Source organism: Haliotis cracherodii, unplaced genomic scaffold (genome assembly GCF_022045235.1).
Source record: "Haliotis cracherodii isolate W230 unplaced genomic scaffold, xgHalCrac1.p SCAF_1, whole genome shotgun sequence".
Classification (NCBI taxonomy): domain Eukaryota; kingdom Metazoa; phylum Mollusca; class Gastropoda; order Lepetellida; family Haliotidae; genus Haliotis; species Haliotis cracherodii.
The window spans coordinates 24,824,453-24,837,076 of NW_027266264.1; the positions used below are offsets into that span (position 1 = coordinate 24,824,453).

Genomic DNA, 12,624 nt, shown 5'->3' on the forward strand with positions numbered 1-12,624 from the left:
ACCCTACATGCAGCAATGTAGGTCACCCTACATGCAACAATGTAGGTCACCCCACATGCATCAATGTAGGTCACCGTACATGCAGCAATGTAGGTCACCGTACATGCAACAATGTAGGTCACCCTACATGCATCAATGTAGGTCACCGTACATGCAGCAATGTAGGTCACCGTACATGCAGCAATGTACGTCACCCTACATGCAGCAATATAGGTCACCCTACATGCAGCAATGTAGGTCACCCTACATACAGTATACGTCATCCTACATTCAGCAATGCACGTCATCCTATAAGCACTAAAGTGCATAACCCTACATGCAATATACGTTGCCATACATTATATTAGCTAACTACTTATATATTCTACGTAATTCACTTTACGCTATCGGCATGGCAATTTCTGATTAGAACATCGGTATGATGTTGTTTTTTGTTTGCTCATGTGAAACTTCGCAGGTAAACACTCACTAATCCTCATTGTCAGTCCCTGTCTTCTCTGATCTCTTCTTCGAGGGGGCACGGTGGTCACTGGAACAGGAATAATTCAATGTGAAGACTCGCGTCCTTTAATTGACAGGATGTGTTCTGATCGTCGGTTCGAATCCCACATCCGCCCTGGATTGTATCTTTGGTTTGTGAACATCATATCGTGATCATTCCACCAAAGCCGTAAACGTCTATGATAAGCGCTACTTTCGGCTTATTCCCAAATGAATCCCACACCTTGGTGCAACTATCCAAGTATTGAAGTATAAGGAAGAGAATATATCGATGTCAACTTCTTTATTATGTGGAACACAACGTTTCGGAGTATATGCTTACTCCGTCATCAGGTGAGTGAATGCCTCATATGTGAATCACTTCTGAATGCCTTTCAAAGACCTTCTTGAAGTATACTACTCAAAAGAATTTAAGGAAAATCCGATTATTTTATATTACTATAATTAATCTGTCATAGATTAACTATAGTTATATGAAAGAATCGGATATTCTTTTACTTTCTTTGAGTAGTATATGTCAATTCAGTGTTTATGTGTTTTCATTATCGACATAATTAAAAAACCTAGCGGCCCGTGAAGATCCGTAAAAGGCGATTATGCTTGCCATAAGAGGCGACTAACGGAATCGGGTGTTCAGGCTCGCTGACTTGGCTGATGCATGTCATCGTATCCCAATTGCATGGATCGATGCTCATGATGTCAATCACTGGATTGTCTGGTTCAGACTCCATTATTTACAGACCGCCGACATATAGCTGAATATTTGCTGAGTGCGGCGTTCAACAACAAACAAAATAAAACAAACATACCTGACACATGTTAATCATCAGATGCTTATCAATTATTGACCTTTCAGTATCGGTTTCTTGGGCCCATAAAACATGAATTGCCCGAATTGTGGTCAATAGTTGTTTTATTACGTAATCTAAACAGGAAAAATATTTTAATTTGAGTTATTTATAACCATCAAAATTCAACCATAATTCAATCACTCCAGATGACAAGGGCAGTGGCTGGAGGTACTGCTTCACAACAAGCGTTACGAACTGTTTGATTGGCATTCTGGAAGTCAGTGAGGAAATAAGAAAACCTAAACCTTTACGGATTACAACATCTGGTTGAGTTTCGATGTAGATTCTTACACTGTTACATTCTCGCTGATTCCATTGGCTAAACCGCACAGGACAATACCACTTCTGATCGCTGCACGGCAAGTAGGATCTCAGGCCAGGCTATGTTTTATAGAAAGTACATGTAATGTAACCATTTATCAACCAATGAAAGTACAGATATAATTTGTAAATGTGATAATTTACTGCATCTATTGTATATATTTACAAAAAAGAAGATTTGTAACAGAATATGCACACTCTTGTGCTTGCCATAATATACTCATTGATGAGTGAGTGAGTGAGTGAGTGAGTGACTAAGTGCAGGGGATTTATTCTGCCCCATAATCAAAACAATCCTCCAAGGGATGTTTGCTACTATCTCTAGTGTATATAACATGTTAATTCAAGATTAACACTAGAGTGAGTGAGTATGGTTTTACGCCGCTTTTAGCAGTATTCCAGCAATATCACGGTGGGGGACACCTGAAATGGGCTTCACACAATGCACCCATGTCGGGATTCGAACCCGGGTCTTCGGCGTGACGAGCGAACGCTCTAACCACTGGAGTACCCCACCCCCCTCTCCTCCAAGCCAGTGAATAGTGCGTTGGTAAGCCAAAAGATTTTAGCATCTGATCGTCACTACGAAGACACGGGTTTGAGTTTTTGCATGGGTGAAGCACAAATAGGCTTACCGTATAAACGTTGATAACTTTACGTAACTATAGGATATTTTGCCATACAATGCACTTCTGAACAATGGTTTAAGGCATAGAATATAGGATACAAACAAAGACAGTTATGCAGAGTTAGAGTTGTGTTTCACCGACCTTTGTTACGTCCAATCACTGCTAAACACAATATCCCCTTTCACTAGCTACACTTGTGCCTCATTATTGGTTGCCTATCTCCGCGGTTATACTGCTTAGATCGGTGAAGCCTCACTCAGTCACTACAGATAGTCCATATAAGTTTTGATTGGAGCTTCCGGAGACGGGTCTCTGTCCCTCTTGTAAGGAATCTCCGTATGGTCCCGCTCCCATATCTCCAGCAGTAGAGAACTGAGACGCTGATTGGCTGCCACCTGCTCCGTGCACCTCAGTTCCTGTATGTTCTGCTCTGTAATCAATGGCATCCTCGCTGCATAGATCAGCAGTTTGGTCTCATCCCATGACAGTTGACTCTGAGCTAGAACCCAGTCAACGATGGCTATCAGCAGCACAAACTCACTTGACACTATAAGTTCTTTGTGAAGGACGACATCATACAGCTGACGGAAACTCATGCCATTAAGTTCCCCTTTCCTCCATATATACTCAAAATGACGAAGGATAAAGTGATGTACATCCATCTTGATGGTCGAAACTTTATTTTTGATAGCTAGATCCTGCAAAATCAAATAATTATGCGCGCCTATGAGATCACAATGCCTGAACTCCTCTTCAATAGCCAGCTTGAAGTCATCCATTTGAAGTACTGTTGCTGTGTTTATGAGGAAGGCGATATTTTCTTCATGTAGCGGCGGTACAACACCTGTGTACATGAAATTGAGGATATTCCTGAAGGCATCGACGTCTACATCCTCTAACGTTATTTCACCATCCCCTGCTGACAATCGCTGTTCCATATAAGGCGACATGGACTTGACAATGACCTTGTGACACGGGAATGATACATCACCAACGACCACTGTCAGATCCGAGTATGACCCTCCATCCAGGGACTTCTTTAAACCCGCCATGAATAGGGATTTGTGGGAAATTTCCATTTCTGAAAGAAGTAAAATAATTGTTTTTACAACATATTTGTTCTATCGAACGAATATACTCATTTTATAAGTCCTTATGCAAAGATATATCTTTCCAGTATTTTCTGGAACCAGTTTTGTTTCAAATATATCCGTGGTCATCACCAGAAAATCAATATATCCCAGGTCCTCTCCAGCGTATGAAAAATCAAATATGTCTTCATCATATCAAATGTGATTATTTATGTAATGGGGTAAAAAGGTGTAATAAAATGCGAAAATAATGTTTCACGAAATTACCCGAATAAAACTAAATAAAGGCTGAAAAAATTGTTCGTGGGTCAGCATGAGTACATGAAATTTCCAGGACCTGTATATTAGTAAAACCTTGACTAACTATTCATGTCAGTGACTAGGTGGAGTTGTGATGGTTGTTCTAAAAGGAACATGGAACTTGCGTGCATATTGTGTTTATTTTGATTGAAGACATTGAAGAGATGAATAGGTGTGAAACAAATACAAACAATTAGGTTTAGTTTTGTCCTCTGGCAAATTCATGCTCACCCTCATAACCTATAATGTTACTATATTAGCATAAGACCAGTGTACCTCAAGTGGGTGTCAGCTCTACAGCTATGTTAAGTCTATATTACAGAAAACATTGACGCAAACTTCGTCGTGGAAGAAAAGCGTGTAACACTGATGTGAGAGCAGTTATGCTCCTCCTTACTCTAGTCTATCAATCCTTATTACCTGTACAACACTAACAGTGAAGCGTATGTCCTACAGAAAAGTTACCTACCCATGCTGAGGTCAAGCTGTCATATATCTCAACTTCTACACCTGCACCTCTTCGGACCGTCCTCACCGAGTTGATACCCTGCTCAGAGAAATACTGTTCATAACGAGGTTAAACCTCTATTCCCTATCTGTGTCACCTTATATCATCAGACACAGTGTCACCAGGCTCAGATGAAAATGACCTACATTTCCTGCCATGACTTGCCCAACATACTTCGATCTCATGTGACGTTGCGTTACGGGCCAACTGTACGTGGTTGTCATTGGGTTTAGGGATCGTGTCATCTTCTCCACAGCGAACTGTGAGGTACACGTAAAGGTGAAGTTTATTAGGTGTCTCTATTAGAAGGCATTGAGAGACGCGAAACTATCAAGTCAACATAATTATTCATGGAAAAAACCTCTGCTCACACCTGTCTCATGGTTGTTTATTTGTTTGTTTGTTGTTTAACGCAGCACCCGGCAATGTTCCATCTATATGGAGGCGGTCTGTAAATAATCGAGCCTGAACCATACAATCCAGTGATTGACACCAAAAGCGTCGATCAACGCAATCGGGATATGAAGAAATGCTTCACCCAAGTCAGCGAACCTGACCACCCGTTCCGTTTGTCGCCTCTTACGACAAGCATAGTCGCCTTTTACGGCAAGCATGGGTTGCTGAAGACATTTTCTACCTCGAATCTTCACGGGTCTGTCTCTATTATATATTGCATGGCATGACCATCCGTAATATGATGAATATATAACGTCAACGAGAGTGTATAACCAGTCTCGATTATCCGCTGAAGCCGATTCCATTGGGCGAATAAGAAAAATAGCGGTGAAAGTTACATGAATGGATCACTGAAAAAAGTGATGACACCAGGTTTTCTCGAAAAGAGTAATCATGTCCCAGCCTACAGGTCGCAACCGCCCAGCATACAATATACACTAAATTGCACAAGAGTACTCCTGCCATGCGACGGCGTCCTACAAACATACCAGACAATCAAGTGATGGCCCAGAAAGTTCAGAGACACGAAAGTCCATTTACTAAATCCATATAGCCAGAATTACACAATGTCACCAGTCACGTGTTTGGGCGTGTGAGGTGTGTCAACATATGCACATACCCAACACTACAGGTCATGTAAATGAGGTGAATCTCTGAGGCAAGGTGAAATGTATAACGTTTCTTTCTTGGAACTAGTGAAACCAACATGTATAAATAAGCAAATAAGCATTATATACTACTCAACTTTTGATAGGGATATTGTTTTTTATTCACCCCTCTTATTATGTCATTACACATACCATGTAAATGTAGTAGTACTTCAGTATCCGTATTGTGAAGCCAACAAACACCCAACAAATGGTATACAATTAACAATTGTATTATAATATTAGCTAGGTTTACAAATCAAAACAATTACTATTCATCATTTACAATGGCAGTACATAATACAATGGCAGTTTAAAATATCAGAGCAATGGTTACAGTAAAAGTCGGTGATGAAAATATTCACCTGGCAGCAACAGTGGTCAAGCTTCCAAAATAAGCCTAGGCTGGATATCCAGGGTGAAATGTTTTCTTTACACAAAGGCTGATCTTGATGTAATGTGAGATGACAGTCCCCCGCGTAGTAAGTAGTCTGTACAGTCTTATACTATGTGAATCATAAAGTGTACCCTATTGCAATTGAGATGCTACAGTTGTGAGGATAAAGGGTTTGTTTTGGTCGGATGCAAGGATGTTGTAACGGCTTGCTCTAGCTTTTCGAATGTCCGTTGTCCAAAGATGCGTAAGTTGTATGGAGGGGGAACAATGCCAGTAAAGTTTGCTTCAAATTTATGTTAATACCAGGCAAAACCTAAGATATGAGGCACGTCCTGGACAATTTTAGAGGGTGGAACCTGGGTGACAAATTTTGAAGGATCAACTTGGATGCCATCTTTGCTGAAGATAAGCCCCAAGAAGGTTTAACATTTGATTGCTTTAAGAGTGAGTCTGGCTTATTCGATCTTTTGGAATACTGTCTTCAGATAATTCAAATGTTCCGAAAACAATATGATATCATCTACACATATTAGAATATGACGCCAATTCTTTTCTTTTAGTGCCTTTGAAATGGTTTCCTGAAATGTGCATTTTTGAGACCGACAGAAGCGGACGGTATGTACAGTTAGTCGTGGTGTCGGGCAAGGCCACCGCCTCAGCAATCACTTCGTCGACGATGAAGAATCGGTGTCTGACTTACCACCTGTGTAAGGGGCATAGCGGGTCTGTGAACCGGAAACACTGGCCAGTCGGTCCCGTTGTGTGTTCAGTCATGTCATTACTATCAACATGTACCTTTTCGGACGTTATTCCCCATCAACAATAAACATGGCCACTGTCTCCTTAAACTTCACCCCTGAGTTTTGTCTTCCGTCGTTCACCCTGGACCGTGAAGTACCAACCGAGGGCACAATATGGACGCCCTTGCAACGTCGTCATGTTTTGCTTTTTGATGTATCATACCAATGGCTTGCTCTTTTAATTGTACAATTGATCTTAGCATTTTATTTGTATCATTTCTTTTTTACCCATAACTTTGTAGGTTGGCATCCTGCAAGTCATCAAATGTTTCACTTCAAACTCAAGTTCCACTGATCTTGGTATTGTTGCACGCTAATTGATTCTGGTATCTTATCTTTCGTTCGTCAATTTACACCGAGATGCTATTTCTTTCAATCATCCGCGATTGAAAAGTACATTCCTCCAGTTGTTGTGAGTACAAACGTGTCAAGTTGACCAATTTTCTGTCAATTTGTTGTAAAAATGGTCTTTTATTACATGAAAATGCTTTAGTATACTGCTTTTCCATTGTTCTGTTTTAAAATCACCTTCATCTATACAGTTATTATGTTTTAGTGAAGAGTGAGAAAAAAAGTTTAATATTCTTTCCCCAGGTTGAATTTGAAATGTGTTGTGAAAAACAAATCTCAGCTCTCTTTTAAGAAGGAAACAAATATCTCAATGACGAAAAAAACATGATTCTACCCAAAAAACCCGACCCCAGCTAAATATCAAATGGTCCTCCCCTACAAGAAACAGATTTAATTAATATCTTCATTATATGAGTTCTTTTGTTCAGAACTACTTTCAAACGTTAGACCATGGGGATACAGAATTTGGTCACTCTGAGAGTAACCTTAAGTGTAAATAGGCTTCATAACTAGTTGTTCTGGGGACGTTCATAAGCACGGCATCTGGTGGCACACCTAACTACAGATAGTCCTTGAAAGTTTGGATATTCGGCGACTTGTCCTTGCTGATGACCTTGATTTTCTTTTCAATATCTGTCTGAAGATCGTCCATTTGCAACACGGTTGCTGCTTGTAGGGCGGCAGCGATGTTGTCTTCACACAGCGGCGGTAGAACACCAGTGTACATAAAGTTGAGGATATCTCTGAAGGCATTGTCATCTATATCATCCAACGTCATTTCACCATCCCCAGCTGATAAATGCTTCTCCATATATGGTGACATAAACTTGACAATGATCTTGTGACACGGGAATGATGCATCGCCAACGATCAGAGTGAGATCAGAGTGTGATCGTTTGTCCAGTTCCAAATCTGAAAATAAAGAACAATGTATATTCAAACTTGCTGTTTCTATAATAACCGGGTATCGGACACAGGGCTAAAATTTAAAAAAAAACACCCACTGTACATATGTGCCATTATTAAAGTACAATTCATAAGGCACAAAAGTAGGAAATCTTTTATGACCTGATGACATTTCTAATAGTGAGTGAGTGAGTTGGGTTTAACGCCGCTTTTAACAGTATTCCAGTTATATCGCGTCAGTGTCAGCTTACTCTGGGAGGAAAGCCCGAAGTGATGCAGGTCTTGGGCGTTTACCACTTCGGTGAAACCCACGAGCACGGGTATGGTGCTGACAAACCTAGAAACATAATAAGGGCGAACCGGGATTCGAACCCACAATCATAGGTTTCTGGCGTGCCCTAGGGACGCAACTCTGCACAGCAAATCGCGGCGCCTTAGACGACTGGGCAAACACATGCCCCCCATTTCTAATATGGCAGTCGTACCATCGTTCTTTATCTAGAACAGCTGTACATAGTGAAGGAACTTAGGTTACATAAATGTTATACACATGACATAGGACAGTGATCTGAGTGAAATAAAGAATGTTTGACCCTACCTGAATAGGGGTGTCTAGATGTCTCTTTTGACCTTTGTACCTTTGTACCTTCAGAGCATTTGTCGATGATTGAGGTTTTGATGACACCAAGACGACAATCATTTAGTGCAGGAACGTCTTCAAGTAGATGGAGAGTCATCTCCTCCAAATCCACGGTGTAAATGTGGGTTTTAGATTCAACAGTCTTAAGAATCATTAACTCGTTTCCCTTCCCACTAAGAGAGCACCCACTGGCACCGTCAAGCTGATGAAATCGTGTGATACCCTGTGGGGAATTGGCATCATTAATCACTCCGAATTCTGATTCTGTCGTCAAATAATACATCTTGTCGTCCTTGGAAGCTATAGATACAGAAAACTTTCCCTGGGATAGTGGAGGCTGAAATCTTCCCAGACATGACACTGCATCAGCTCCAAATGCATTAAGGATGAAAACCTTTTCCATAATCTGTGATGGGGAGTGAGCGGTGAGATCTTCTCCAACTAAATAGATCGTGTCCCCTACAGCAGCTGCCGAACAGTTTGCCATTTCTCCTTCAATGGCATCAACCAGCTCCCACGCAACCTCCTCATCTCCTTTATACCTTAGTAGCTGCACACCATCATCGGATACACCAAACACATACAGTTTATGCTGTACACTCAGTATCTGGATGACATGAATTGGCGGTAGGCTCATATTATCCCACGACCATGTCTGTTCATTGAGCCTATAGACACTGCTAAGGCTGGTGAACATCAGATCACCTTTGAACGCGAAGCCTCTTGGTATTCCAGCCACATTGTGTATACCTGGAAGTGCTGGGACATCGTACGTCTTGTGATCCTCCAAAGAGTACATCTTTAGTGCTTTTTTGCCATGGATTTCCAAATATCCAAATAGGGTATTCCGAGGCTTGTCGTTGTGTCTCACAACCAGTTTTTTCAACATATGCTGTTCTTTCTTTACATCTTCCACAATATCGCGTGCCTTCTCTCCGAGAGTTTGGAGTAAAGGGAATATTGTGGATTTGAATGTAGCATCAGAAATCTGGTTAATTGATACGTGAGAGAGCAATTGGGTAAGATCTGTATCTGAGAAACTTTCTTGAGATTTTGTCCACAGGAGAACAGCCTTCAAAACATCTGCCTCATGAGTCACTCTCAGCTCATCACTGGCAACAATCTCACAGAGCTCGACCGCGGTCAGACTTGTAAACAGAGCCGTTTCTGATATTGTCTTGAAGTTTGTAAACATGAAACTATTTGTCATTTCGAGCAATATCTCCAGGTTATACTTCCGTGCAGCGCGCCACTGTTTCACCCACGACTGACTCATCCTATACATATCTATAAGAAACCTTTCACAGCGCTTAGTAAGGGATTCTATTTGAAACATGGAACTTGCGTGCAACACATCAAGCACATTGGATGCTTTCAAGGCTGCGTTACTACGGTATATGTGCTCCAACACATTCCTGAAGGTATCAGGGCTCATGCCCTGTACGTCTATGACCTTCTCGTCGGTGCCCTTGAAACCCGAGGCAAACTTGGCATCAAAATAAGGTGACGTCATTGCCAGGATGACCTTGTGGCAATGGAACACATCAGCGTCTACCTTGATTGTGACGTCACAGTCTTTATTCTGTCTTAAAGCCTTCCAAAGTTGTTCACGTAACTTGTCATATACCATTTCCGTGAACGCTTGTTTATAGGCCATGGTGATGGTTTGTCTTCAAAGAAAAACATTTACTTAAGATTATGATTATGTAATGGATCTGCATGATATCCGAGTCGCGGGGTCAAATGTACCTGTAGTTCTTACTCACAATTCCTTAGACATATGTTGTAATTATGTGATTATGTGCTATTGCCCAACATTATACTTCTCAAAGTGAAACTATCTCCAAGAATAAATCACCTGATCCAAGTGTTTATTAAAATATGGTGGGGGTAAGTTTAATTAACTTATGAATTATAAATCTGTGAATTGCTCGTGTTGGCAGTTTTGGCAGTACTTTTCCTTATTTAAACAATAAACGACGAGTGGGAGTATATCGTACAATAAACCACTGCAGGGAGAATAAACCAAGAGGGTTCAGACCCGAGTGGTTTATTGTCCCTGTTGTGTTTTATTGTACAATAAACAACGACCACGAGTCGAATATTTCTTATATGGGATATCAATATCATGTACAGCCTCTTTAAGGCTGTTTCTTAAAAAAATAAGCTTATAAGCTTAATATAAGAATATTTACCCGTATTTAAATAATGATGACTCCCTGAATAGAATCCGACCTCCATTTTATGAACAGGTTGGTTAAAATATTTCTAATATTCAGGCGACATTAAAGCCTTCCCCTCTGGAATATACATGATGCTTTATATCCCCATCACACCAAACTAGTGAAAATGTCGAACAGGCTCCAACTGTGTATGTACGTAGTGGACGTAGTAGCAACTATTGACAGTCTTTTTACGAACTTCATGAACGGGCTCGGACGGGGCGGGTGCTCCAGAACTTTGAGTCTGCTCAAAATTGTATCCCGTCCAAGACAACGTACTTAAAACGAGAAAGACGTATTACGAACGGAATTGCCGTACTTCGAACCTACTGGGGATGTGTTACGCCGTGGTGAGGTCCGACATACATTTTAGTACGTGTGCACACCGACCGGGTCGACTTCTCTTTGGAGCATGATGTGTACAGCTGGGAGCCCTGAACTTGAATGATGACTGGCTACAACGCGCTGGGTATCCATCGGGCCAGGACGGGCCAGGACGCGAATAGGGACGAAATGAGGACGTACTGCGAACGAGTTGGTCGTAGCCCCTGCTCCAGGCCCCGCAAGCCCCTGCTCCATGCCCCGCTAGCCCATGCTCCATGCCCCGCCAGTCAATGCTCCATGTCCCACAAGCCCATGCTAGCCCCAGAAATAATGTCGCGGATCAAACATTGCTTTTCAGAGTTCATTCGTCATGTCAGAATTGATGTTATTCAAAATGTCATCATTTTGTAACATAGATCTGCAAGTTTTATTTTAGTTTATTTGTTGTATAACGCTGTACATAGCAATATTCCAGCTATATGACGACGGTCTGTAAATAATCGAGTCTAGACAAGACAATGCAGTGATTGACATCATGAGCACCGATCCACGCAATTGGTATACGATGACATGCATCAACCAAGTCAGCGAGCCTGACCACCCGATCCCGTTATTCGCCTCTTACGACAAGCCCGGGTTGCTGAAGACTATTACAACCCAGATCTTCACGGGGCAGATCTGCAGGTATACCCATGATGACACTACTACGATACACACAGTCATTTGCATATCCTACAACAAAGATGACCTACCTATATTTATGGTGAACGTGCTGTACACCTAACCGAGGTCTGTGAGTTGGACTTTTACAGATTGACAATTCCTATCAGTTCTGAAATGATGTCCCAGAGTATCACTAGTTGTGATCTGTGATTAAAGGCAACAGACTCTCCGTCACCTTGGGATGACCTCCAGTAACACGCCGTGATATAACGTACACACTGATCAAAGCGACGTTAACCCCAACACCTCCCACTATTGCCACATCTATTGTCACCTAACACCAGAAGGTACAGTTCATCCAATCACAGATGTATCTGATCTACATTTATTGCCGAGGCTTTTTACCCCGATTGTTTCAGCCACTACATTGTTGGTCAACTGTACAAAGTAGTCACACGGTATAGGGGTGTGTCTTCCTTTTCATTGTGAGCTCGGAGGTAAAGGTGAATGAATATCATATCACTAGCCACGAGCCACGACACAATCATGTAAACGAAGACAGTTGTTTTATTATCGTCTGATAGCGTCTGTCTTTAGGGGCACGTCAGCAAACAACATATCAACATGCACTGATTTGTAGGGCGCAAATGAAAACAACACTCAGTTTCAAAACATGAACGAGTTTCTCACCACTATCTCAGTCCATCCATCGAACAAGCCTCCTCATCACCGTCACATGACATTTCCATCACCATCACAAGTCGTTCCCATCATTATCATCATATGACATTCCCATCACTATCACATGACATTCCCATCACAATCACATGACATTCCCATCACCATCACATGACATTCCCATCACCATCACATGACATTCCTATCACCATCACATGACATTCTCATCACCATCACATGACATTCCCATCACCATCACATGACATTCCCATCGCCTTCCCTTGACATTCTCATCACTAACACATAACATTCCCATCACTATCACATGACATTCCCATC

General features: G+C 41.5%; 2 protein-coding genes across 2 annotated transcripts; both read right to left on the reverse strand.

Annotated features, from left to right (window-relative positions):
• Positions 1 to 2,015: 2,015 nt before the first annotated feature.
• On the reverse strand, positions 2,016 to 4,239 carry LOC139475001 (kelch-like protein 40). The gene is made up of 2 exons (XM_071258210.1): positions 4,163 to 4,239; positions 2,016 to 3,383 (listed from the first exon to the last, which is right to left on the reverse strand). Exons 1-2 carry the CDS (start codon positions 4,164 to 4,166, stop codon positions 2,566 to 2,568), a joined length of 822 nt encoding a protein of 273 aa, XP_071114311.1. The 5' UTR covers positions 4,167 to 4,239; the 3' UTR covers positions 2,016 to 2,565.
• A 2,018-nt stretch (positions 4,240 to 6,257) lies between these two features.
• LOC139474991 (kelch-like protein 12) lies at positions 6,258 to 11,801 on the reverse strand. The gene is made up of 3 exons (XM_071258199.1): positions 11,697 to 11,801; positions 8,357 to 10,068; positions 6,258 to 7,764 (listed from the first exon to the last, which is right to left on the reverse strand). Exons 2-3 carry the CDS (start codon positions 10,053 to 10,055, stop codon positions 7,412 to 7,414), a joined length of 2,052 nt encoding a protein of 683 aa, XP_071114300.1. The 5' UTR covers positions 10,056 to 10,068; positions 11,697 to 11,801; the 3' UTR covers positions 6,258 to 7,411.
• Between the last annotated feature and the right edge of the window lie 823 nt (positions 11,802 to 12,624).